We start from the raw sequence: 27318 nt of genomic DNA on the forward strand, positions 1-27318 counted from the left end.
GGGGAGACCCCCAACAAGTAAGGGGGGGGGACCCCAAATTTGGGGGGGTTTGGGGGGGTCTGAGGGGTGAGACCCCAAATTTGGGGGAGGTGGGACCCCAAAATTAGGGAGGTAAGACCCCGAAATTGGGGGTTTAGGGGGGGGGACCCCAAATTTGGGGGGGTTTGGGGGAGATTGGAGGGGTGAGACCCCCAAATTGGAGGGGTCTGAGGGGGTTTGGGGGGGTGAGACCCCCAAATTTGGGGAGTTGGGGGGTGAGACCCTCATATTGGGGAGAGTTTGGGGGGCTCAGACCCCAAATTGGGGGGGTTTGGGGGTTGAGACCCCCAAATTTGGGGGACTTGGGGGATGGGACCCCCCAAATTGGGGAGGGTTTGGGGGGGATTGGAGGGGTGGGACCCCCAAATTGGGGGGGTTTGGGGGGGTCTGAGAGGGTTTGGAGGGGTGGGACCCCAAATTTGGGGGGGGTCTGGGGGGATTGGAGGGGTGGGACCCCCAAATTTGGGGGGCTTTGGGGGGGTCTGAGAGGGTTTTGGGGGGGGTGGGACCCCCAAATTGGGGAGGTAAGACCCCGAAATTGGGGGGTTTGGGGGGGGGACCCCAATTTGGGGGGGATTGGAGTGTTGGGACCCCAAAATTGGGGGGATCTGAGGGGATGTGGGGAGGTGAGACCCCCAAATTGGGGAGTTGGGAGGGTGGGACCCCCAAATTGGGGGGGTTTGACGAGGGTGGGACCCCCAAATTGGGGGGTCCTGGGCTGGGGGGCCCCCCCTGAGCCCCCTCCCCAAAATGTGTTGCAGGGAGGCCCTCGCCCAGCGCCCCTGGGAAACGGTGAGACCCCCAAAAACCCCCCTGGGACCCCAAAAACCCCCCTGGGAACCCCCAAAATACACCCTGGGACCCCCAAAAACACCCCAAAACACCCTGGGACCCCAAAAAACCACTGGGACCCCCAAAACCACACTTGGACCCCCAAAAACAGCCCAAAACACCCCTGGGACCCCCAAAAAACCACCCTGGGACCCCCAAAACCACACCTGGGACCCCCAAAACCCCCCTGGGACCTCCAAAAACACCCTGGGACCCCCAAAACCCACTTGGACCCCCAAAAACCCCCCCTGGAACCCCCAAAATACACCCTGGGACCCCCAAAAACACCCCCAAAAACACCCTGGGACCCCAAAAACCACCTGGGACCCCCCCAATCCCACCTGGGACCCCCCCAAACCCCCCTTGGGACCCCAAAACCCCCCCCTTAGCCCCCCAACCCCCCCCCCCCAAATCCCTTCAAAACCCCCCCAAAACCCCCCCCCAAATCCTCTTCAAACCCCCCCTGGGACCCCCCAAACCCCCCCCTGGACCCCCCAAACCCCCTGGGACCCCCAAAATCCCCCTTGGGACCCCCAAACCCCCCCAGATCCCCCCCAAACTCCCCCTGGGACCCCCCAAACTCCCCCTGGGACCCCCAAATCCCCTTCAAACCCCCCCAGATCCCCTCTTAGCCCCCTAAAACCCCCCCAAATCCCTTTCAAACCCCCCCTGGGACCCCCCAAACCCCCCCAGATCCCCCCCAAAACCCCCCTGAGACCCCCTGGGGACCCCCTCAAAATCCCCCCCCTGTCCCCCCCCAGCCCCCCCGGGCGGTTCCCGCAGCAGAGGCGGAAGAAGAGACGGGAGGGGGGGGAGGGGCCCGAGACCCCCCCCCAGAGACACAGTGAGTGACCCAAAACACCCCAAATTCACCCCAAAATATCTTATAGGGACCCCCAGGGACACAGGGAGGGAGAGAGACCCCAAAAGAGCCCAAAATAGCCAAAATGACCCCAAATTATCCCAAAATTACCCCAAATTATCCCAGAGAGACCCCCAGGACACAGGGAGGGAGAGAGACCCCAAAATAGCCCAAAATCACCCCAAAATAGCCCAAAATGACCCCAAATTATCTTATAGGGACCCCCAGGGACACAGGGAGGGAGAGAGACCCCAAAATAGCCCAAAATGACCCCAAATTATCCCAAAATGACCCCAAAATATCTCATAGAGACCCCCAGGGACAGAGGGAGGGACAGAGACCCCAAAATAGCCCAAAATAGCACAAAATGACCCCAAAATATCCCCCAGGGACACAGGGAGGGAGAGAGACCCCAAAAGAGCCCAAAATCACCCCAAAATTACCCCAAATTACCCTAAAATGACCCCAAAATACCCCCCTGGGACCCCCAGGGACACAGGGGGGGAGAGAGACCCCAAAAGAGCCCAAAATGACCCCAAATTATCCCAAAATGACCCCAAAATATCCCCCAGGGACACAGGGAGGGAGAGAGACCCCAAAATAGCCCAAAATCACCCCAAAATACCCCCCAGGGACCCCCAGGGACACAGGGAGGGAGAGAGACCCCAAAAGAGCCCAAAATCACCCCAAAATATCCCAAAATGACCCCAAAATATGCCCCAGGGACCCCCAGGGACACAGGGAATGAGAGAGACCCCAAAATAGCCCAAAATAGCCCAAAATTACCCCAAAATATCCCCCGGGGACCCCCAGGGACACAGGGAGGGAGAGAGACCCCAAAATGACCCAAAATAGCCCAAAATGACCCCAAATTATCCCAAAATGACCCCAAAATATCCCCCAGAGACACAGGGATGGAGAGAGACCCCAAAATAGCCCAAATTAGCCCAAAATCACCCCAAAATCACCCAAAATCACCCCAAAATATCTTATAGGGACCCCCAGGGACACAGGGAGGGAGAGAGACCCCAAACTAGCCCAAAATAGCCCAAAATCACCCCAAAATATCCCAAAATGACCCCAAATTATCCCAGGGGTGATTTGGGATATTTTTGGGGTGATTTGGGATGTTTTTGGGGTGATTTGGGATGTTTTTGGGGTGTTTTTGGGGTGATTTGGGTGGATTTTGAGGTATTTTTGGGGCAAATTGGGGTTTTGGGGCAGTTTTTGGGGTTCTGGGACACTTTTTGGGGGTTCTGGGGCAGTTTTTGGGGGGAGTTTGGGGCAGTTTTGGGGAGTTTTGGGGGCAGTTTTGGGGAGTTTTGGGGGCAGTTTTTGGGGATTCTGGGGCAGTTTTTGGGGATTTGGGGGCAGTATTTTGGGGTTCTGGGGCAGTTTTGGGGCATTTTTGGGGTTTTTTGGGGGGCATTTTTGGGGTTTTTTTGGGGTTTGGGAGTTCTGGGGGGTCTCAGGGGGGTCTGGGGGGTGTCTGTGCCCCCCAAATTGTTGCCCCCAGCCCCCCCTTTTCCAGGGCAGTTTTTGAGGTCCTGGGGCAGTTTTGGGGCATTTTTGGGGTTTTTTTGGGGCATTTTTTTGGGGGGTTTGGGGTTTGGGAGCTCTGGGGGGTCTCAGGGGGGTCTGGGGAGTCTCAGGGGGGTCTGGAGGGTCTCAGGGAGGTCTGGGGGGTCTCAGGGGGGTCTGGGGGGTGTCTGTGCCCCCCAAATTTCTGCCCCAGCCCCCCCCCTTTCCAGGACAATTTTTGGGGTCCTGGGGCAGTTTTGGGGCATTTTTGGGGTTTTTTGGGGGCATTTTTGGGGGGTTTTTGGGGTTTTGGAGCTCTGGGGAAATTCTGGGGGGTCTTAGGGGGGTCTGGGGGGTCTCAGGGGGTCTGGGGGGTGTCTGTGCCCCCCAAATTGTTGCCCCCAGCCCCCTCTTTTCCAGGGCAGTTTTTGGGGCTTCTGGGGCAGTTTTGGGGCATTTTTGGGGCATTTTTTGGGTTTTTTTTGGGGTTTTTTGGGGTTTGGGAGCTCTGGGGGTCTCAGGGGGTCCTGGGGGGTCTCAGGGGGGTCTGGGGGGTGTCTGTGCCCCCCAAATTGTTGCCCCAGCCCCCCCTTTTCTGGGGCAATTTTTGGGGTCCTGGGGCAATTTTTGGGGGGTTCTGGGGCAGTTTTGGGGCATTTTTGGGGGTTTTTGGGGTTTGGGAGCTCTGGGGAAATTCTGGGGGGTCTTAGGGGGGTCTGGGGGGTCTCAGGGGGTCTGGGGGGTGTCTGTGCCCCCCAAATTGTTGCCCCCAACCCCCCCTTTTCCAGGGCAATTTTTGGGGCTTCTGGGGCAGTTTTGGGGCATTTTTTGGGTTTTTTTGGGGTATTTTTTGGGGTTTTTTTGGGGTTTGGGAGCTCTGGGGATCTCAGGGGGTCCTGGGGGGTCTCAGGGGGGTCTGGGGGGTGTCTGTGCCCCCCAAATTGTTGCCCCCAACCCCCCCCTTTTCCAGGGCAGTTTTTGGGGATTTGGGGGCAGTTTTTGGGGTTCTGGGGCAGTTTTGGGGCATTTTTGGGTTTTTTTGGGGGCATTTTTTGGGGTTTTTTGGGTTTGTGAGCTCTGGGGGATCTCAGGGGGGTCTGGAGGGTCTCAGGGGACTCTGGGGGGTCTCAGGGGGGTCTGGGGGGTGTCTGTGCCCCCCAAATTGTTGCCCCCAACCCCTCCTTTTCCAGGGCAATTTTTGGGGCTTCTGGGGCAGTTTTGGGGCATTTTTTGGGAGGTTTTTGGGGTTTGGGAGCTCTGAGGGGTCTCAGGGGGGTTCTGGGGGGTCTCAGGGGGGTCTGGGGGGTGTCTGTGCCCCCCAAATTGTTGCCCCCAGCCCCCCCTTTTCCAGGGCAATTTTTGGGGTCCTGGGGCAGTTTTGGGGCATTTTTGGGGTTTTTTTGGGGTATTTTTTGGGGTTTTTTGGGGGTTTGGGAGCTCTGGGGATCTCAGGGGGTCCTGGGGGGTCTCAGGGGGGTCTGGGGGGTGTCTGTGCCCCCCAAATTGTTGCCCCAGCCCCCCCTTTTCTGGGGCAATTTTTGGGGTCCTGAGGCAATTTTTGGGGGGTTCTGGGGCAGTTTTGGGGCATTTTTGGGGGTTTTTGGGGTTTGGGAGCTCTGGGGAAATTCTGGGGGGTCTTAGGGGGGTCTGGGGGGTCTCAGGGGGTTCTGGGGGGTCTCAGGGGGGTCTGGGGGGTGTCTGTGCCCCCCAAATTGTTGCCCCCAGCCCCCCCTTTTCCAGGGCAGTTTTTGGGGCTTCTGGGGCAGTTTTGGGGCATTTTTGGGGTTTTTTGGGGGCATTTTGGGGGGGTTTTTGGGGTTTGGGAGCTCTGGGGAAATTCTGGGGGGTCTCAGGGGGGTCTGGGGGGTGTCTGTGCCCCCCAAATTTCTGCCCCAGCCCCCCCCTTTTCCAGGGCAATTTTTGGGGGTCCTGGGGCAGTTTTGGGGGGTTTTGGGGCAGTTTTGGGGCATTTTTTGGGGGTTTTTGGGGTTTGGGAGCTCTGGGGGATCTCAGGGGGGTCTGGGGGATCTCAGGGGGCTCTGGGGAGTCTCAGGGGGGTCTGGAGGGTCTCAGGGAGGTCTGGGGGGTCTCAGGGGGGTCTGGGGGGTGTCTGTGCCCCCCAAATTGTTGCCCCCCAATCCCTCCATTTCTGGGGCAATTTTTGGGGTCCTGGGGCAGTTTTGGGGCATTTTTTGGGGGTTTTGGGGTTTGGGAGTTCTGAGGGGTGTCTGGGGGGTCTGGGGGGTCTCAGGGGGGTCTGGGGGGTGTCTGTGCCTCCCAAATTTCTGCCCCAGCCCTCCCTTTTCCAGGGCAGTTTTTGGGGGTCCTGGGGCAGTTTTTGGGGGTTCTGGGACACTTTTTGAGGTTTTTTTGGGGTTTGGGAGCTCTGGGGGGTCTCAGAGGGGTCTGGGGGGTCTCAGGGGGGTCTGGGGGGTGTCTGTGCCCCCCAGATTTCTGCCCCAGCCCCCCTTTTTGCCCCCCCAGACTCGTACGTGATCCGCCTGTTCGACCGCAGCGTGGAGCTGGGGCAGTTCCCGGCGGGCACCCCCCTGTACCCCGTCTGCAGGGCCTGGATGGGCACCTGGAGCCCCCCAAAACCCCCCCAGGGCAACCCCCAGGGCGAGCAGGTGAGACCCCAGACCCCAAAACCCTGAAATTGGACCAAAATCACCCAAAATCGCACCAAAAACGCCCCAAAAATGGTCAAAATCCACCCAAAAATACCTCAAATCGCCCCAAACCACCTCAAAATCCCCCCCAAATAACCCAAACCCACCTAAAATCACCCCAAAAATACCCCAAATCCACCCCAAATCCACTCAAAACTCACCTCAAAATCACCCCAAAATCACCCCAAATCACCCCAAAAACACCTCAAAATCCACCTAAAAATGCTCAAAATCCCCCCAAAATGCTCAAAATCCCCCACAAACCCACCCCAAAACACCCCAGAAATACTCAAATTCCACCCAAAACCCCCCAAAATCCACCCAAAACCACCCAAACCCACCCCAAAACACCCAAAAATACCCCAAATCCACTCAAAATACACCCAAAAATACCCCAAATCACCCCAAAACCACCTGAAAATCCACCCAAAAATACCCCAAATCACCCCAAAAATATCCCAAATCACCCCAAAAATATCCCAAATCCACCAAAAATACCCCAAATCCACCCAAAACCACATCAAAATCCCCCCAAAAATACTCAAAATCCACCCCAAAAATCCCTCAAATCGCCCCCAAATTCACCCAAAACCGCCTGAAAATCACACAAAAGAATCCAAAATCACCCCAAATCCCCCCAAAAATAGTCAAAATGCACCCAAAATACCCCAAATCCACCCAAAAATATCCCAAATCCACCAAAAATATCCCAAATCCAGCCCAAAACACCTCAAAATCCACCCAAAAATACCCCAAATCACCCCAAATCCACCTGAAATCACCCTGAAAACACCTCAAAATCTGCCCAAAAATACCCCAAATGACCCCAAAAATACTCCAAATCCACTCAAAAATACCCCAAAACCACCTCAAATCACCCCAAAATATTCAAAATCCACCCAGAAATAGTGAAAATCCACCCCAAAATACCCCAAATCCACCCAAAATCTGCCCCAAAATACCCCAAATCCACTCAAAAATACCCAAAAATACCCTAAATCACCCCAAAAATAGTCACAATCCACCCCAAAAACCCCCAAATCCATTAAAAAATACCCCAAAATTCACTCAAAAATGTCCCAAACCACCCAAAAATACCCCAAAGCCACCCAAAACCACCTCAAAATCCACCCAAAAATACCCAAAATCACCCAAAACCACCTCAAAATCCGCCCAAAAATACCCAAAATCACCCAAAACCACCTCAAAATCCACCCAAAAATACCCCAAATCCCCCCAAAATAGTAAAAATCCACCCAAAACCACCCAAACCCACCCCAAATCCACTCAAAATCCGCCCCAAAATACCCCAAATCCACTCAAAATCTGCCCAAAAATACCCCAAATCACCCCAAAAATAGTCAAAGTCCAACCAAAAATACCCCAAACCACCCAAAAATATCCCAAATCACCCCAAAATACCCCAAATCCACCTGAAATCACCCTGAAAACACCTCAAAATCTGCCCAAAAACACCCCAAATCACCCCAAAAATACTCCAAATGACCCCAAAAATACCCCAAATCCACCCAAAACCACCCCAAATCCCCCCAAAAATACCCAAAATCCACCAAAAAATACCCAAAATCCCCCCAAAAATACCCAAAATTCATCCCAAAATACCCCAAATCCCCCCAAATCCCCCCAAAATAGTCAAAATCCACCCAAAAATACCCCAAATCCACCCAAAATTGGTCCATACTGGTCCATACTGGTCCATACTGGTCTGTACGGGTTTATACTGGTTTATACTGGTTTATACTGGTCCGTGCTGGTCCGTACTGGTCCGTACTGGTCCATACTGGTCCATACTGGTCCATACTGGTCCATACTGGTTTATACTGGTCCATACTGGTTTATACTGGTCCATACTGGTCCATACTGGTTTATACTGGTCTGTACTGGTCCATACTGGTCCATACTGGTTTATACTGGTCCATACTGGTCCATACTGGTCCATACTGGTCCATACTGGTTTATACTGGTCCATACTGGTCCGTACTGGTCCATACTGGTCCATACTGGTCCATACTGGTTTATACTGGTCCATACTGGTCCATACTGGTCCATACTGGTCCATACTGGTTTATACTGGTCCATACTGGTCCGTACTGGTCCATACTGGTCCATACTGGTCCATAGTGGTCCATACTGTTCCATACTGGTCCATACTGGCCCATACTGGCCCATACTGGTTTTTACTGGTCCGTACTGGTCCATACTGGTTTATACTGGTCCATACTGGTCCGTACTGGTCCGTACTGGTTTATACTGATCTATACTGGTCTGTACTGGTCCATACTGGTTTATACTGGTCCATACTGGTCCATACTGGTCCATACTGGTTTATACTGGTCCATACTGGTCCATACTGGTTTATACTGGTTTATACTGGTTTATACTGGTCCATACTGGTCCGTACTGGTCCATACTGGTCCATACTGGTCCGTACTGGTTTATACTGGTCCATACTGGTCCATACTGGCCCATACTGGTCCGTACTGGTCCATACTGGTCCATACTGGTCCGTACTGGTTTATACTGGTCCATACTGGTCCATACTGGCCCATACTGGTCCGTACTGGTCCATACTGGTTTATACTGGTCCATACTGGTTTATGCTGGTCCATACTGGTCCATACTGGTTTATACTGGTCCATACTGGTCCATACTGGTTTACAGGTGCCCCCCAAGGGGGAGGAGGTGCTGGAGCTCCCCCCCCCCACCCCCCCCGTGGCCCCCCGAGTCCCCTCCCCCCTCGGGCCCGACGAGGGGGCGGAGCCTCCGGACCAGGTGAGAGACCCCCCAAAACCCCCCAAATTGACCCAAAATGACCCAAAACACCCCAAAACCCACCCCGGGACCCCCAAATTCCACCCTGGGACCCCCCAAACCCACCCTGGGACCCCCCAAAATAACCCAAAATATTCCAAAATCCACCGTGGAACCCCCAAAACCCACCCTGGGAACCCCCAAACCCACCCTGGGACCCCCAAAATCCCCCCGGGACGCCCCAAAACCTCCCAAAATACCCCAAAATCCCCCAAAATCCACCCTGGGACCCCCCAAAATAACCCAAAACCCCCCGGAATCCCCCCAAACCCATTCTGGGACCCCCAAAACCGACCCTGGAACCCCCAAAATAACCCAAAATCCCCCCAAATTCCACCCTGGGACCCCCCAAACCCACCCCGGGACCCCCCAAAACTCCCCAAAATACCCCAAAATCCCCCAAAATCCACCCTGGGACCCCCCAAAACCTCCCAAAATACCCCAAAATATCCCCAAACCCACCCTGGGACCCCCCAAAATAACCCAAAACCCCCCAGAATCCCCCCAAACCCATCCTGGGACCCCCAAAATCCACCCTGGGACCCCCCAAAACCTCCCAAAATCCCCCAAAATCCTCCCAAACCCACTCTGGGCCCCCCCAAAACTCCAGGAAATGCCCCTAAATACCCCTAAACCCACCCTGGAACCCCCAAAACTTCCCAAAATACCCCAAAACCCACCCTGGGACCCCCCAAAATAACCCAAAATATTCAAAAATCCACCGTGGAACCCCCAAAACCCACCCTGGGAACCCCAAAATCCACCCTGGGACCCCCCAATATACCCAAAAATGTCCCAAAACCCACCCTGGGACCCCCCAAAACCTCCCAACCCTCCCCAAAATACCCCTGGGACCCCCCAAAATAGCCCCAAAATACCCCAAAACCCACCCTGGGACCCCCCAAAACCCACCCTGGGACCCCCCAAAACCCCCCAAAATAGCCCCAAAATACCCCAAAACCCACCCTGGGACCCCCCAAAACCCCCCAAAATAACCCCAAAATACCCCCAAACCCACCCTGGGACCCCCCAAAACACCCCAAAACCCCCCAAAATACCCCAAAATCTACTCAGGGACCCCCCAAAATGCCCCAAAACCCACCCTGGGACCCCCAAAACCCCCTGGCCACGCCCCTTGTGATGTCACCACGGTGGCCACGCCCCTTGTGTGATGTCACCACTGGCCACACCCCTTTGTGATGTCATCGCGGTGGCCCCGCCCCCAGGTGCCAGACCCCGCCCCCTCGATTACGTCACTGATCTACAAGAACATGGAGAGGTGGAAACGGGTCCGGCAGCGGTGAGAGGGACTGGGATAAACTGGGAGGGACTGGGATAAACTGGGAGGGACTGGGAGGGACTGGGATAAACTGGGAGGGACTGGGATAAACTGGGAGGGACTGGGATAAACTGGGAGGGACTGGGATAAACTGGGAGGGACTGGGATAAACTGGGAGGGACTGGGATAAACTGGGAGGGACTGGGAGGGACTGGGAGGGGACTGGGAGGGACTGGGATAAACTGGGAGGGACTGGGAGGGACTGGGAGGGGACTGGGAGGGACTGGGATAAACTGGGAGGGACTGGGAGGGACTGGGGGGGACTGGGATGGACTGGGAGGGACTGGGGGGGACTGGGAGGGGACTGGGAGGGACTGGGAGGGGACTGGGAGGGACTGGGAGGGGACTGGGAGGGACTGGGAGGGACTGGGGGGGACTGGGATGGACTGGGAGGGACTGGGAGGGGACTGGGAGGGACTGGGAGGGACTGGGATAAACTGGGAGGGACTGGGGGGGACTGGGATAAACTGGGAGGGACTGGGGGGGACTGGGATAAACTGGGATAAACTGGGAGGGACTGGGAGGGACTGGGAGGGACTGGGATAAACTGGGAGGAACTGGGATAAACTGGGAGGGACTGGGAGGAACTGGGATAAACTGGGAGGGACTGGGAGGGACTGGGGGGGACTGGGATAAACTGGGATGGACTGGGAGGGACTGGGAGGGACTGGGAGGGGACTGGGAGGGACTGGGAGGGACTGGGAGGGACTGGGATAAACTGGGAGGGACTGGGATAAACTGGGAGGGACTGGGAGGGACTGGGAGGGACTGGGAGGGACTGGGGGGGACTGGGAGGGACTGGGATAAACTGGGAGGGACTGGGATAAACTGGGAGGGACTGGGAGGAACTGGGAGGGACTGGGAGGAACTGGGATAAACTGGGAGGGACTGGGAGGGACTGGGGGGGACTGGGAGGGACTGGGAGGGACTGAGAGGAACTGGGATAAACTGGGAGGGACTGGGAGGGACTGGGATAAACTGGGAGGAACTGGGATAAACTGGGAGGGACTGGGAGGGGACTGGGAGGGACTGGGGGGGACTGGGAGGGACTGGGAGGGACTGGGGGGGACTGGGAGGGACTGGGAGGGACTGGGGAGGTCACTGGGGGTGACTGGGCTGGACTGGGGGGGCTCTTACTGGTCCCTACTGGTCTGTACTGGTCCATACTGGTTCATACTGATTTATACTCATTCATACTGGTCCATACTGGTCCATACTGGTTTATACTGGTCTATACTGGTTTAGGTGTTGGGAGGCCGCCCAGCGGCAGTAGCAGCACTGGGGGGTTACTGGGCCTTACTGGGAGACTGTAATGGGTGTTACTGGTCTGTACTGGTCCGTACTGGTTTATACTGGTCCGTACTGGTCTGTACTGGTCTGTACTGGTTTATACTGGTCCGTACTGGCCCATACTGGTTTATACTGGTCTGTACTGGTTCATACTGGTTTCTACTGATCCAAACTGGTTTATACTGGTCCATACTGGTCCATACTGGTCCGTACTGGTCCAAACTGGTTTATACTGGTTTGTACTGGTTTCTACTGGTCCAAACTGGTTTATACTGGTTTATACTGGTTTATACTGGTCCATACTGGTCCATACTGGTCCGTACTGGTTTATACTGGTCCAAACTGGTCTATACTGGTCCATACTGGTCCATACTGGTTTATACTGGTCCATACTGGTCTGTACTGGTCCGTACTGGTCCATACTGGTCTATACTGGACTGTACTGGTCTATACTGGTCCATACTGGTCTGTACTGGTTTATACTGGTCCATACTGGTCCGTACTGGTCCAAACTGGTCCATACTGGTCTAGGTGGCGGGAGGCCGCTCAGCGGCAGCAGCAGCGTTACGGGCCCAGCCTTCGCCTCCTGCGAATCATCTACGAGCGCCAGTGAGGCCCCGCCCACCCCGAGGACACACCCACCCCGAGGCCACGCCCGCCAGCCGACCCCGCCCCCTCCCCTGTGGCCACGCCCACAATAAAAGCGCCGTCTCCTGTATGTAAATGAGGGGGCGTGGTCAGCGAAGACACGTGAGCGGGTGGGCGGGGCCAAAACTGTTTATTGGGGGAAGGGGGCGTGGTCAAGCGTCACGTGACGTCATCGCTCCTGTTTGGGGGGAGGGGGAGGGTCAGCGGTGCTTTTTAGGCCCCTCCCCCTCAGCTCTGGCGCCTCCCACACTTCTGGCCACGCCCTCTTTTTTGCCACGCCCCTGGGGCACTCCCATTGGCTGGGCCAAGCCCTGCCCTTCCTGTATTGGTTGGTTGAAGCCCCTCCCTCCCCTCCGGCCTCTCCCATTGGCCGGTTAAGGCCACACCCCTGCCAGCCCCCCATTGGCGGGCTGAGGCCACGCCCTCACTCCCGAGCTCTCCCATTGGCCGGTGGCGCTCGGGGGCTCTCCAATTGGCTGGCTTGAGCCCCGCCCTCCCCTCTGGGCCCTCCCATTGGCTGCTTTAGGCCACACCCCTCACAGCCTCCCATTAAGCCCCTCCCACACCCCGTGACTCTCCCATTGGCTAGTTTAAGCCCCTCCCACTCTGGGCTCTCCATTGGCTAATTTAAGCCCCTTCCACACCCCTGACTCTCCCATTGGCTGCTTTAAGCTCCTCCCACTCTGGGCTTTCCCATTGGCTGCTTTAAGCCCCTCCCACACTCCAGACTCTCCCATTGGCTGCTTTAAGCTCCTCCCACTCTGGGCTTTCCCATTGGCTAATTTAAGCCCCTCCCACACCCCAAACCCTCCCATTGGCTGCTTTAAGCCCCTCCCACACCCCTGACTCTCCCATTGACTTGTTTAAGCCCCTCCCACTCTGGGCTTTCCCATTGGCTAATTTAAGCCCCTCCCACACCTCAGGCTCTCCATTGGCTGCTTTAAGCTCCTCCCACACCCCTGACTCTCCCATTGGCTGCTTTAAGCTCCTCCCACTCTCTGGGCACTCCCATTGGCTGCTTTCGGCCCCGCCCTCACTTCCCTGCTCCGCCATTGGCCGGTCCAAACCCCGCCCCCTCCCATTGGCCGATTTAAGCCCCTCCCTCTCCCCCCCGCACCCCATTGGCCGGTCGCAGCCCCGCCCTCACCTTGGCCGCTCTCCCATTGGCCGCCGCGGCTCGGGGCGCTCCCATTGGCCGGCGGGGGGGGGGCTCAGGGCACTCCCATTGGCTGGGTGAAGCTGAGGGCGTCGCCCAAGGCCCCCCATTGGCCGCGGCGGGTCTGGAAGAGCCCAATCCAGACCCCCAGGGAGACCCCCCAGAGCCCCGCCCCCAGCGCGGAGCGCACCACGTCTGGGGCGGGGGGGGGGACAGGGGTTAGGGACCCCCAAAAATACATCTGGGACCCCCAAAAATACATCTGGGAACCCCAAAATACATCTGGGACCCCAAAATCCACTCTGGGACCCCCAAAAATACATCTGGGACCCCCAAAATCTACTCTGGGAACCCCAAAAATACATCTGGGAACCCCAAAAATACATCTGGGACCCCCAAAAATACATCTGGGACCCCCAAAATCTACTCTGGGAACCCCAAAAATACATCTGGGAACCCCAAAATACATCTGGGACCCCAAAAATACATCTGGGACCCCCAAAATACATCTGGGACCCCCAAAATCTACTCTGGGAACCCCAAAATACATCTGGGACCCCCAAAATAGACCTGGGACACCCAAAATAGACCTGGGACACCCAAAATCTACTCTGGGACCCCCAAAATCTACTCTGGGACCCCCAAAATCTACTCTGGGACCCCCAAAAACAGCTCTGGGACCCCCAAAATGTCAGCTGGGAACCCCAAAAATAGACCTGAGACCCCCAAAAACAGCCCTGGGAACCCCAAAACCAGCCCTGGGAGCACCAAAATGTCACCTGGTACCCCCAAAATACACCTGGGACCCTCAAAAATACACCCTGGGACCCCAAAATCTACTCTGGGAGCCCCAAAATACACCTGGGAACCCCAAAAATACACCTGGGACTCCCAAAAATACACCTGGGACCCCCAAAAACAGCCCTGGGACACTTAAAATACACCTGGGAACCCCAAAAACAGCCCTGGGAGCACCAAAATAGACCTGAGAGCACCAAAAACAGCCCGGGGACCCCCAAAAATACACCCTGGGACCCCCAAAAATATATCTGGGACCCTCAAAATACATCTGGGACCCACAAAAACAGCCCTGGGAGCACCCAAATGTCACCTGGGAGCAACAAAATGTCAGCTGGGACACCCAAATCTACTCTGGGACCCCCAAAATACACCTGGGACCCCCAAAATATCATCTGGGAACCCCAAAAACAGCCCTGGGACCCTCAAAAATACACCCTGGGAACCCCAAAATCTACTCTGGGAGCACCAAAGTACATCTGGGAACCCCAAAAACAGCCCTGGGAGCACCAAAAACAGCCCTGGGACCCCCAAAATGTCATCTGGGACCCCCAAAAATACATCTGGGAACCCTAAAATATCAACTGGGAGCAACAAAATGTCAGCTGGGACCCCCAAAAACAGCCCTGGGACCCTCAAAAATACACCCTGGGAACCCCAAAATCTACTCTGGGAGCCTCAAAATATCATCTGGGAGCACCAAAATAGACCTGGGACCCCCAAAATGTCATCTGGGACCCCCAAAATCTACTCTGGGAGCACCAAAATACATCTGGGAACCCCAAAATATCATCTGGGAACCCCAAAAAGAGCCCTGGGAGCACCAAAAACAGCCCTGGGACCCCCAAAATGACATCTGGGACCCCCAAAATGTCATCTGGGACCCCCAAAATGTCATCTGGGAACCCCAAAATCTACTCTGGGACCCCCAAAATATCAACTGGGAGCACCAAAATAGATCTGGGACCCCCAAAATCTACTCTGGGAACCCCAAAAACAGCCCTGGGAGCACAAAAAATACATCTGGGACCCCCAAAATATCACCTGGGACCCCCAAAAATACACCTGGGACCCCCAAAATGTCATCTGGGAACCCCAAAATGTCAGCTGGGAGCAACAAAATGTCATCTGGGAACCCCAAAATAGACCTGAGAGCCCTAAAATATCAACTGGGACCCCCAAAATGTCAGCTGGGAACCCCAAAAACAGCCCTGGGACCCCCAAAAATACATCTGGGACCCCCAAAAACAGCCCTGGGACCCTCAAAATACACCTGGGATCACCAAAAACCATCCTGGGACCCCCAAAATGTCACCTGGGACCCCCAAAATAACACCTGGGACCCCCAAAATAACACCTGGGACCCCCAAAATGTCACCTGGGAGCACCAAAAACACATCTGGGACACCCAAAAACCAGCCTGGGACCCCCAAAATACACTTGGGACACCCAAAATGTCACCTGGGACACCTGGGAGCACCAAAATACACTCTGGGAGCACCAAAATGTACCTGAAACACCCAAAAACCATCCTGGGACCCCCAAAATATCATCTGGGACCCCCAAAATCTACTCTGGGACGCCCAAAATATCACCTGGGAGCACCAAAAACACACCTGGAACCCCCAAAAACAAATCTGGGACCCCCAAGATATCATTTGGGAACCCCAAAAACCATCCTGGGACCTGCAAAAATACCCCTGGGACCCCTAAAAACACACCTGGGACCCCCAAAATACACCTGGGATCCCCAAAAACAGCTCCGGGCCCCCTAAAATACACCTGGGACCCTCAAAAAGACACCTGGGACCCCCAAAATACCACCTGGGACACCCAAAAACCTTTCTGGGACTCCTAAGTCCTCCCCAAACCCTCCCAAAATCCCCCCAAACCCCCCCAGGACCCCTCCAGACCTCCCAAAATCCCCCCATATATCCCCAGGACCCCCCCAAATCCCCCAGGACCCCCCCAAACCCTCCCAAAATCCCCCAAAACCCTCCCAAAATCCCCCCAAACCCCCCCAGCACCCCTCCAGATCTCCCAAAATCCCCCCCAAATCCCCACAGGACCCCCCCAAATCCCCCCAAACCCTCCCAAAATCCCCCCAAACCCCCCCCGTACCCGCCAAAACCCCCCCAAATCCCCCCCAAACCCCCCCAACCGCTCCCAAAATCCCCCCAAATCCCCCCAAATCCCCTCAAAACCCCCCCAAATCCTCCCAAAATCCCCCCAAATCCCTCCAGGACCCCTCCAAGTCCTCCCCAAACCCCCCCAAACCCCCCCAAGCCCCCCCAAGCCCCCCCAAAACCCCCCCACCCACCCAAATCCCCCCCAACCCCCCCCCAAACCTCCCAAAATCCCCCCAAATCCCCCCAGGACCCCCCCAATCCCCCCAAAACCCCCCAAGTCCTCCCCAAACCCCCCCCAACCCCCCAAATCCCCCCAAAATCCCTCCCAAGCCCCCCCAAAACCCCCCCAAACCCCTCCAGGACCCCCTCAAGACCCTCCTAAATCCTCCCAACCCCCCCCAAACCCTCCCCAAACCCCCCCAAAACCCCCCCAAGTCCTCCCCAAACCCCCCCAAGCCCCCCCCCAAATCCCCCCAAACCCCCCCAGGACCCCCCCAAATCCCCCCAAACCCTCCCAAAATCCCCCCAAATCCCCCCAAAATCCCCCCAAATCCCTCCAAACCCTCCCAAAATCCCCCCAACCCCCCCCCAGGACCCCCCCAAATCCTCCCAAAATCCCTCCAGACCCCCCCCAAGCCTCCCAAATCCCCTCCAAATCCTCCCCAAATCCCCCCAAATCGTCCCAAAATCCCCCCAAATCCTCCCAAACCCTCCCAAATCCCCTCCAAATCCTCCCCAAATCCCCCCAATCCCCCCCAAATCCTCCCCAAATCCCCCCAAAATCCCCCCAAGCCCCCCCAAGCCCCCCCAAGCCCCCCCAAAATCCCCCCCCCAGACTCACAGCGTTTGATCTGCTGCTGTTCCCCGAACGGGGGGGCCCAAAAGGCCTCTCGGAAGAACCAAACCACGTTCACCACCCACAGGAAGGGCAGCAGCAGGAACCCCCCTGGGGGCCCCAAACACCCCCAAATTAACCCCAAAATCCGCCCCAAACACCCCCAAAAACCGGCCAGAAACGAGCCCGAATTTGACCCAAATTGACCCAAAAATGAGCTCAAGTTTGACTCAAAGTGACCCAAAAATGAGCTCAAATTTGACTCAAATTGACCCAAAAATGAGCTCAAGTTTGACCCAAATTGACCCAAAAATGAGCTCAAATTTGACTCAAATTGACCCAAAAATGAGCTCAAGTTTGACTCAAATACACCCAAAAATGAAGCCAAAATACCACTCAAATTGACCCAAAAATCAGCCCCAAATTTACCCCAAATTAACCCCAAAATCTGCCCCAAACACCCCCAAAAACCAGCCCCGGGTCCCCCCAAAATCCAGCCAGAAATGAGCCCGAATTTGACCCAAATTGACCCAAAAATGAGCTCAAGTTTGACCCAAATACACCCAAAAATGAGCTCAAGTTTGACCCAAAAACCGGCCCAAATTCACCCCAAAATGAGCCCCAAATTCACCCAAAAATGAACCCAAGTTTGACCCAAATTCACCCCAAAATGAGACCCAAGTTCACCCAAAAATGAGCCCCAAATTCACCCAAAAACTGGCCCCAAATCCCACCCAAATTCACCCCAAAATCAGCCCCAAATCCCCCCAAAATTCACCCCAAAATGAACCCAAATTTGACCCAAATTTGACCCAAATTCACCCCAAAATGAGCCCGAAATCCCACCAAAATTCACCCCAAAATTAACCCAAATTTGACCCAAATTCACCCAAAAATGAACCCAAATTTGACCCAAATTCACCCCAAAAATGAACCCAAATCCTACCCAAATACACCCAAAAATGAACCCAAAATACCACTCAAATTAACCCAAAAATCAGCCCCAAATTCACCCCAAATTGAGACAAAATCCGCCCCAAATTCACCCAAAAATGAGCCCCAAATCCAGCCCAAATAAGCCCAAAAACCAGCCCCAAACACCCCCAAAAACCAGCCCCGAATCCCACCAAAATCCAGCCAAAAAGGAGCCCAAATTTGACCCAAATTGACCCAAAAATGAGCTCAAGTTTGACCCAAATTCACCCCAAAATGAGCCCCAAATTTGACCCAAATACACCCAAAAATGAAGCCAAAATACCACTCAAATTGACCCAAAAATCAGCCCCAAATTCACCCAAAAATGAACCCAAGTTTGACCCAAATTCACCCCAAATGAGTCCCAAATCCACCCCAAAATGAGTCCAAAATTCACCCAAAAATGAGCCCCAAATCCCAGCCAAATTCACCCCAAAATCAGCCCCAAATTCTCCCCAAAATGAGCCCCAAACTCACCCAAAAACGAACCCAAATTTCACCCAAATTCACCCCAAAATGAGCCCAAAATCCCACCCAAATTCACCCCAAAATGAACTCAAATTCAACCCAAATCCCACTCAAATTCACCCAAAAATTAATCCCAAATTCACCCCAAAATTCACCCCAAATTCACCCAAAAGTGAACCCAAATTCACCCCAAAAATGAGCCCCAAATTCACTCAAAATTCACCCAAAATTCACCCAAAAATGAGCCCCAAATTCCACCCAAATTCACCCCAAAATGAACCCAAATGAACCCAAAAATGAACCCAAATTTGACCCAAATTCACCCAAAAATCAGCCCCAAATTCACTCAAAATTAACCCAAAAATGAGCCCCAAATTCCACCCAAATTCACCCCAAAATGAACCAAATGAACCCAAAAATGAACCCAAATCCTACCCAAATTCACCCAAAAATCAGCCCCCAAATGAGCCCCAAATCCCACCCAAATCAACCCAAAATGAGCCCCAAATTCACCCAAAATTAACCCAAAATGAGCCCCAAATTCCCCCAAAAATTCACCCCAAATCCTACCCAAATTCCCCCAAAAATGAGCCCCAAATTCACTCAAAATTCCCCCAAAAATGAGCCCCAAATTCACTCAAAATTCCCCCAAAAATGTGCCCCAAATTCCCCCAAAAATGAACCCAAATCCAACCCAATTTGACCCAGAAATGAGCCCCAAATTCACCCCAAATTCCCCCCAAAATGAGCCTCAAATTCACCCCAAAATCAGCCCCAAATTCACCCCCAAACGAACCCAAATTCACCCCAAAAATGAACCCAAATCTCACCAAAATTCACCCCAAAATGAGCCTCAAACTCACCAAAAATGAACCCAAATTTGACCTAAATTCGACCCAAATTCACCCCAAAATGAGCCCCAAATTCAACTCAAAATGAGCCCCAAATCCACCCAAAAATGAACCCAAGTTTGACCCAAATTCACCCCAAAATGAGCCCCAAATCCCACCCAAATTGACCCAAAAATGAGCCCCAAATTCACCCAAAAATCTGCCCCAAATCCCACCCAAATTCACCCAAAAATGACCCCCAAATTCACCTAAAATCAGTCCCCAATCCAACCCAAATTCACCCCAAAATCAGCCTCAAATGCACTCAAAATTAACCCAAAAATGAGCCCAAATTTCACCCAAAAATGACCCCAAATTTGACCCAATTTCACCCAAAAATGACCCCAAATTTGACCCAAATTCACCCCAAAATGAGCCCAAAATCCCACCCAAATTCACCCCAAAATCAGCCCCAAATTCACCCAAAATTAACCCAAATATGAGCCCAAATTTCACCGAAAATTAACCAAAAAATGTGCCCCAAATTCCCCCAAAAATAAACCCAAATTTGACCCAATTTCACCCAAAAATGAGCCCCAAATTCGCCCCAAAATTCTCCCCAAAATCAGCCCTAAATTCACCCAAAATTAACCCAAAAATGAGCCCAAATTTCATCCAAAAATGAGCCCAAATTTGACCCAATTTCACCCAAAAATGAGCCTCAAATTTGCCCCAAATTCCCCCAAAAATGAGCCCCAAATCCCACCCAAATTCCCCCCAAAATCAGCCCCCGAGACCCCCCAAACTCAGCCCTGCCCTGGCCACGCCCACTCAGGGCCTGGCCACGCCCACTATCCAGATGGCCACGCCCACCCCGGAGGTATGTCACACCCCCAGGACTGACCACGCCCACCCGGGCCAAACCACGCCCATCCAGCCCGGCCACGCCCACCCAGAAGTGCCACGCCCTGGGCTCTCGGGGTCAAAGGTCAAAGGTCACTCACCCCGGAAGTACTTCCGGCACAGCTCCAGTTTCTCCTCGTTGGACACTCGGTCCAGGTTCATCTGTGGGGACCAGTACGGACCAGTTTGGACCAGTACGGACCAGTATAGACCAGTATGGACCAGTTTGGACCAGTTTGGCCCAATGCAGACCAGTACAGACCAGTACAGACCAGTATGGACCAGTTTGGACGAGTACAGACCAGTTCAGACCAGTATACACCAGTATGGACCAGTACAAACCCATGTAAACCAGTACAGACCAGTATACACCAGTATGGACCAGTTTGGACCAGTATGGACTAGTTTGGACCAGAACAAAACAGCATGGATTATTATGGACCAGTACAAACCACTACAGACCAGTATACACCAGTACGGACCAGTATGGATCATTATGGACCAGTATGGACCAGTACAGACCAGTATGAATCAGTATAAACCAGTATGGACCAGAATAAACCAGTATGGATCAGTACAAACCAGCACAGACCAGTATAAACCAGCACGGATCAGTACGGACCAGTATGAACCAGTACAAACCAGTACAGACCCGCATACGCCAGTATGGACCAGTACGGGTCAGCGCCCTCCCAGTTCATCCCAGTGACCCCCCCAGTTCCCTCCCAGTCCCTCCCAATCCCCTCCCAGTTCCCTCCCAGTCCCTCCCAGTGCCCTCCCAGTCCATCCCAGTTCTCTCCCAGTTCATCCCAGTGCCCGCCTAATTCATCCCAGTTCCCCCCCAATCCCCTCCCAGTCCCCCCCCAGTCCATCCCAGTGCCCTCCCAGTCCCCGCCAGTCCCTCCCAGTATAACCAGTACATCCCAGTCCGGTACCGTCGCTGCCGCCGCCGGTTCCTTCTTCCGGCCACGCCCCCCCCACTTCCGGTCACGTCCCTCCGAGCGCCGCGAACGGGAAATCTCGCGAGAGTTGGAGCTTGGGGGGGGCACTGGGAGGGACTGGGGGGGAGTGGGAGGGACTGGGAGGGACTGGGATGGGATTGGGAGGGGACTGGGAGGGACTGGGAGGGACTGGGAGGGGATTGGGAGGGACTGGGAGGGGACTGGGAGGAACTGGGAGGGATTGGGGGGGACTGGGAGGGGACTGGGAGGGACTGGGAGGGACTGGGAGGGACTGGGATGGACTGGGGGGTACTGGGAGGGACTGGGAGCGACTGGGAGGGATTGGGGGGGACTGGGAGGGGACTGGGAGGGACTGGAGGGGGACTGGGAGGGACTGGGAGGGGATTGGGAGGGACTGGGAGGGACTGGGAGGGAACTGGGAGGGACTGGGAGGGACTGGGAGGGAACTGGGAGGGACTGGGAGGGGATGGGAGGGGATTGGGAGGGACTGGGAGGGACTGGGAGGGACTGGGAGGGGATTGGGAGGGGACTGGGAGGGACTGGGAGGGGATTGGGAGGGACTGGGAGGGGGATTGGGAGGGACTGGGAGGAACTGGGAAGGACTGGGAGGGACGGGGAGCGTGAATATGTAAAATAAAAGGCGTGGCTATGCAAATGAGACGGGGCTATGCAAATAAGGCCCCGGGGGCGCCCGTTGCGAGCGCTAATGAGGGGGCGGGGTTATGCAAATGAGGAGGGTCAAGCGCGCCACTCTCGCCATGCAAATGAGGAGTATGCAAATGAGGGGTATGCAAATGAGAGGCGCGGCCCCCGGAGCCAATCAGCGCGCGGCGTGCGGGGGGTCGCGATGACGGTGACGTTACTTCCGTCGCGGGGGGTCGCGGTGACGTCACTTCCGGGATCAGCAATGGCGGCCCCGCGGGTGTCGCTGGAGCCGCTCCGGGAACCGCTCGGGCTCGTGAGGGCGCTGCAGGCGGTGAGGGGTGAAACTGGGCATACTGGGGCATACTGGGAGCGACTGGGAGCGACTGGGAGCGACTGGGAGGGATTGGGAGGGACTGGGAGGGGACTGGAGGCGCTGAGGGGGGTTATACTGGTTATACTGGTTATACTGGGAGGGACTGGGATGGACTGGGAGGGGATTGGAGGCGCTGAGGGGGGTTATACTGGTCATACTGGTTATACTGGGTAGGGACTGGGGAGGGACTGGGAGCGACTGGGAGGGGATTGGGAGGGGACTGGAGGCGGTGACGGGGGTTATACTGGTCGTACTGGGATATACTGGGAGCGACTGGGAGGGGATTGGAGGCGCTGAGGGGGTTATACTGGGTGTACTGGGATATACTGGGAGGGACTGGGACGGACTGGGAGGGACTGGGAGGGGATTGGGGGCGCTGAGGGGGGTTATACTGGGCATACTGGGACAGACTGGGTTATACTGGGAGCGACTGGGAGGGGATTGGAGGCGCTGAGGGGGGTTATACTGGTTATACTGGGGATACTGGGAGGACTGGGACGGACTGGGAGGGACTGGGAGCGACTGGGAGGGGATTGGAGGCGGTGAGGGGGGTTATACTGGTCATACTGGGAGGGACTGGGAGGGACTGGGGAGCGACTGAGAGGGGATTGGAGGCGCTGAGGGTGGTCATACTGGTCATACTGGGATATACTGGGAGGGACTGGGATGGACTGGGATGGACTGGTAGGGGATTGGAGCAGTGAGGGGGGTCATACTGGGCATACTGGGAGGGACTGGGAGGGACTGGGAGTGACTGGGAGGGGACTGGAGGCGCTGAGAGGGGTTATACTGGTTGTACTGGTTATACTGGGAGGGGACTGGGAGGGGATTGAGGGGGAACTGGGAGGGACTGGGAGGGACTGGGAGGGGATTGGAGGCGCTGAGGGGGTTATACTGGGTATACTGGTTATACTGGGAGGGACTGGGAGGGGATTGGGGGGGAAACTGGGAGGGACTGGGATATACTGGGAGGGGATTGGGGGGGAACTGGAACATACTGGGATATACTGGGAGTGACTGGAAGCGACTGGGAGGGGATTGGAGGCGCTGAGGGGGGTTATACTGGTTATACTGGGGGATACTGGGAGGGGATTGAGGGGGAACTGGGAGGGACTGGGACATACTGGGAGGGACTGGGAGGGGATTGGGGGGAACTGGGGGGGAACTGGGAGGGACTGGGAGGGGACTGGGACATACTGGGGCATACTGGGGCATACTGGGGCATACTGGAAATACTGGGAGGGACTGGGAGGGGTTCGGGGAAGAACTGGGAGGGGACTGGGATATACTGGGATATACTGGGAGGGGACTGGGAGGGGATTGGAGGGACTGGGATATACTGGGATATACTGGGACAAACTGGGAGGGGATTGGAGGCAGTGAGGGGGTTGTACTGGTCATACTGGTTGTACTGGGATATACTGGGAGGGACTGGGATATTGTTGGGATAGACTGGGACAGACTGGTTATACTGGGACAGACTGGGAGGGACTGGGAGGGACTGGTTATACTGGGACAGACTGGTTATACTGGGAGGGACTGGTTATACTGGGAGGGACTGGGAGGGTCTGAGGGGGGAACTGGGTTATACTGGGACAAACTGGGAGCAACTGGAGGGACTGGGAGGAGCTTTTTAGTGAATTTTGGGGCATTTTTAGTCAATTTTGGGGCATTTTTGGTCAATTTTGGGTCATTTTCAGTCAATTTTGGGGCATTTTCAGTCAATTTTGGGGCATTTTTAGTGAATTTTGGGCCATTTTTAGTCAATTTTGGGCCATTTTTCAGTCAATTTTGGGGCATTTTCAGTCAATTTTGGGGCATTTTTAGTCAATTTTGGGTCATTTTTAGTGAATTTTGGGGCATTTTCAGTCAATTTTGGGCCATTTTCAGTCAATTTTGGGCCATTTTTAGTCAATTTTGGGGCATTTTCAGTCAATTTTGGGGGCATTTTCAGTCAATTTTGGGGCATTTTTAGTCAATTTTGGGGCATTTTTAGTGAATTTTGGGCCATTTTTAGTCAATTTTGGGGCATTTTGGGGGTGTTTTTAATGAATTTTAGGACATTTTTAGTCAACTTTGGGTCATTTTTAGTCAGTTTGGGGCCATTTTTAGTGAATTTTGGGTCATTTTTAGCGATTTTTGGGTCGTTTTTAACGAATTTTGGGTTGTTTTTAGTGATTTTTGGGTTGTTTTTAATCAATTTTGATGCATTTTTAATGATTTTGGGGAGTTTCTAATGAATTTTGGGTCGTTTTTAGTGAATTTTGGGTCATTTCCAGTCAATTTTGGGGTGTTTTTAATGAATTTTGGGCCATTTTTAATGAATTTTGGGTCATTTTTAGTCAATTTTGGGCCATTTTTAGTGAGTTTTGGGCCATTTTTAGTGAGTTTTGGGTCATTTTTAGTGAGTTTTGGGGTGTTTTTAATCAATTTTGGGGCATTTTCAGTGAATTTTGGGCCATTTTTAACAAATTTTGGGTCGTTTTTAACGAATTTTGGGTCGTTTTTCCCGATTTTTGGGTCGTTTTTCCCGATTTTGGTCCTTTCCCCCCAGTTTTTCTCGGTGTTCGCCTTCTCCACGCTGGGTTGGTTTTACTGAATTTTGGTCCATTTTTAGTGAATTTTGGGCCATTTTTAGTCAATTTTGGGGGCATTTTTAGTGAGTTTTGGGTCATTTTCAGTCAATTTGGGCATTTTAAGTGAATTTTGGGTCATTTTAAGTGAATTTTGGGTCATTTTTATTGAATTTTGGGTCGTTTTTAACAAATTTGTGGTCATTTTTAATGATTTTGGGATCGTTTTTAACGATTTTTGGGTCATTTTCAGTGAATTTTGGGCCGTTTTTAACGAAGTTTGGGCCGTTTTTAACGAATTTTGGGTCGTTTTTCCCGATTTTTGGGTCGTTTTTCCCGATTTCTGGTCCTTTCCCCCCAGTTTTTCTCGGTGTTCGCCTTCTCCACGCTGGGCGGGTTCAGCGGCTCCGTTTCCTTCCTGGTCTCCTGCCCCGGCCAATCGAACGTCTCCGTCTCCGCCCCCTTCGCCTACCCCTTCAGGTGATTGGCTGCTGCCAGCGGGGGGGGGCGGGGCCTGCGCGGGGCGGGGCCAAGGTGGGGGCCAGGTGACCTCAGGTGACCCCAGGTGTGCCCAGGTGACCCCAGGTGACCCCCAGGTGTGCCCAGGTGACCCCAGGTGACCTCAGGTGTGTCCAGGTGACCCCAAATGGTCCCAGGTGACCCCAGGTGACCCCAGGTGTGTCCAGGTGACCCCAGATGACCCCAGGAGTTCCCAGGTGACCCCAAATGGTCCCAGGTGACCCCAGGTGACCCCAGGTGTGCCCAGGTGACCCCAGGATGTCCCAGGTGACCCCAGGTGTGCCCAGGTGACCCCAGGTGACCTCAGGTGACCTCAGGTGACCTCAGGTGACCCCAGCTGACCTTAGATGTGTCCAGGTGACCCCAGGATGTCCCAGGTGACCTCAGGTGACCCCAGGTGACCACAGGATGTCTCAGGTGACCCCAGGTGTGCTCAGGTGTGCCCAAATGACCCCAGGTGACCCCAGGATGTCCCAGGTGACCTCCAGGTGACTCCAGGCTATCCCAGATGACCCCAGGTGACCTCAGGTGTGTCCAGGTGGACCCCAGGAGTTCCCAGGTGACCTCAGATAACCCCAGGATGTCCCAGGTGACCCCAGGAGTTCCCAGGTGACCCCAGATGACCTCAGGTGTGCTCAGGTGTGCCCAGGTGACCCCAGCTGACCCCAGCTGACCCCGCTGACCCCCTTTCCCCCCCCAGGCTCCACCTGTCGACGTTCCAGCCCTCCCTGCCCCAGCTGTGCAACCACACCTGGCCCCGGGACGTTCACCTGGTCGGGGACTTCTCGGCCCCCTCCAGGTTCTTCGTCCTGGTGGCCGTGGGGGGGTTCCTGCTGGCCCTGGGGGCCCTGGGGGGCTACCTGGGCTACCTGCACCTCTACCGGGCCCCCTGGGGCCCGCCTGCCCCTCCTGGTGGGTACCTGGGGGGGGGTTTGGGGGGGGGTTTGGGGGTCCCAGGGGGGGTTTGGGGGTCCCAGGGGGGGTTTGGGGGTCCCAGGTGGGGGTTTGGGGGGTCCCAGGTGAGATTTGAGGGGTTCCAAGTGGGATTTGGGGGTCCCAGGGGAGGTTTGAGAGGGCCCAGGTGGGGTTTGGGGGGGGGGTTTGGGGTCCTAGGTGGATTTTGGGGGCTTCCAGGTGGGGTTTGGGGGGGTCCCAAGAGGGGTTTGGGGGGGTCCCAGGGGGGGTTTGGGGGGTCTCAGGTGGGATTTGAAGGTCCCAGGTGGGTCCTAGGGGGGGTTTGGGGGATCTCAGGTGGGGTTTGGGGGGGTTCCAGGTGGGGTTTGGGGGGGTCTCAGGTGAGATTTGGGGGGGTCTCAGGGGGGGTTTGGGGGGTCTCAGGTGGGTTCCAGGTGGGGTTTGAGGGGGTGTTTGGGGGGTCCCAGGAGGGTTTTGGGGGGTCCCAGGGGGGGTTTGGGGGGGTCCCCAGGTGGGATTTGGGGGGTTCCAGGTGGGATTTGGGGGGTCCTCAGGGGGGGGTTTGGGGGGGTCTCAGGTGGGTTTTAGGGGGTCCCAGATAAGGTTTGAGGGGATGTTTTTGGGTCCAAAGTGGATTGGGGGGGGTCCTAGGGGGGATTTGGGGGGGTCCCAGGGGGGGTTTGGGGGGTCTCAGGTGGGTCCCACTGGGGGGTTTGGGGGGTCTCAGGTGGGTCCCAGGGGGGGTTTGGGGGGGTCTCAGGTGGGTCCCAAGGGGGGGGGTTGGGGGGTCTCAGGTGGGATTTTGGGGGTCCCAGGTGGATTTTGGGGGTCTCAGGTGGGATTTGGGGGTCCCAGGTGGGTCCCAGAGGGGGTTTAAGGGGACTCAGGTGGGATCTGGGGGGTCTCAGGTGGGGTTTGGGGGGTCTCAGGTGGGTTTTGAGGGTCCCAGGGGGGGTTTGGGGCGTTCCAGGGGGGGTTTGGGGGTTCCCAGGGGTATTTTGGGGGTCCCAGGTACATTTTGGGGGTTCCCAGGTACATTTTGGGGGTCCCAGGTGTATTTTGGGGGTCCCAGGTGTATTTTGGGAGGTCCCAGGTGTATTTTGGGGGTCCCAGGTGGGTCTCAGGTGTATTTTGGAGACTCCCAGGTGTATTTTGGGGGTTCCCAGGTACATTTTGGGGGTTCCCAGGTACATTTTGGGGGTTCCC

The 27318-nt window shown here is 55.2% G+C and overlaps 3 protein-coding genes and 1 long non-coding RNA gene across 4 annotated transcripts; 2 read left to right on the top strand and 2 right to left on the bottom strand.

Moving 5' to 3' along the window:
• Nucleotides 1-800: 800 nt before the first annotated feature.
• On the top strand, nt 801-12082 carry LOC127465739 (protein lin-37 homolog; the record flags this gene model as incomplete). Its single annotated transcript, XM_051776269.1, has 6 exons — nt 801-831; nt 1632-1714; nt 5738-5880; nt 8605-8715; nt 9981-10054; nt 11915-12082. Coding segments are annotated over 6 exons (524 nt in total), but the record flags the coding sequence as incomplete, so codon positions are not given.
• A 62-nt stretch (nt 12083-12144) lies between these two features.
• On the bottom strand, nt 12145-21178 carry PSENEN (presenilin enhancer, gamma-secretase subunit). The gene is made up of 5 exons (XM_051776268.1): nt 21061-21178; nt 20227-20287; nt 16956-17060; nt 13179-13382; nt 12145-12209 (listed from the first exon to the last, which is right to left on the bottom strand). Exons 2-4 carry the CDS (start codon nt 20285-20287, stop codon nt 13243-13245), a joined length of 306 nt encoding a protein of 101 aa, XP_051632228.1. The 5' UTR covers nt 21061-21178; the 3' UTR covers nt 12145-12209; nt 13179-13242.
• On the bottom strand, nt 13780-15731 carry LOC127465738 (uncharacterized). The gene is made up of 3 exons (XR_007902379.1): nt 15707-15731; nt 15051-15175; nt 13780-14277 (listed from the first exon to the last, which is right to left on the bottom strand). It is a non-coding gene; the product is annotated as an uncharacterized LOC127465738 (long non-coding RNA).
• Nucleotides 21179-21974: 796 nt separating the features above from the next.
• On the top strand, nt 21975-26227 carry LOC127465736 (synaptophysin-like protein 1). The gene is made up of 4 exons (XM_051776266.1): nt 21975-22063; nt 25040-25158; nt 25898-26109; nt 26217-26227. The coding sequence occupies exons 1-4, from the start codon at nt 21995-21997 to the stop codon at nt 26225-26227; spliced, it is 411 nt and encodes a 136-aa protein (XP_051632226.1). The 5' UTR covers nt 21975-21994.
• Nucleotides 26228-27318: the final 1091 nt, after the last annotated feature.

This window comes from Manacus candei, unplaced genomic scaffold, assembly GCF_025592945.1.
Source record: "Manacus candei isolate 608988 ecotype Guabito, Panama unplaced genomic scaffold, ASM2559294v1 h1tg000478l, whole genome shotgun sequence".
Classification (NCBI taxonomy): Eukaryota; Metazoa; Chordata; class Aves; order Passeriformes; family Pipridae; genus Manacus; species Manacus candei.

Excerpts from the sequence above, each read along its gene's own strand:
- LOC127465736 (XM_051776266.1), top strand. The coding sequence starts at position 21,995 with ATGGCGGCCCCGCGGGTGTCGCTGGAGCCGCTCCGGGAACCGCTCGGG. Across the intron at positions 22,064-25,039 it reads TCGTGAGGGCGCTGCAGGCG|TTTTTCTCGGTGTTCGCCTT; the intron begins GTGAGGGGTGAA and ends CTTTCCCCCCAG. Across the intron at positions 25,159-25,897 it reads CCCTTCGCCTACCCCTTCAG|GCTCCACCTGTCGACGTTCC; the intron begins GTGATTGGCTGC and ends TTCCCCCCCCAG.
- PSENEN (XM_051776268.1), bottom strand. The coding sequence starts at position 20,287 with ATGAACCTGGACCGAGTGTCCAACGAGGAGAAACTGGAGCTGTGCCGG. Across the intron at positions 17,061-20,226 it reads GTGCCGGAAGTACTTCCGGG|GGGGGTTCCTGCTGCTGCCC; the intron begins GTGAGTGACCTT and ends TGGGGCCCCCAG. Across the intron at positions 13,383-16,955 it reads ACAGCAGCAGATCAAACGCT|ACGTGGTGCGCTCCGCGCTG; the intron begins GTGAGTCTGGGG and ends CCCCCGCCCCAG.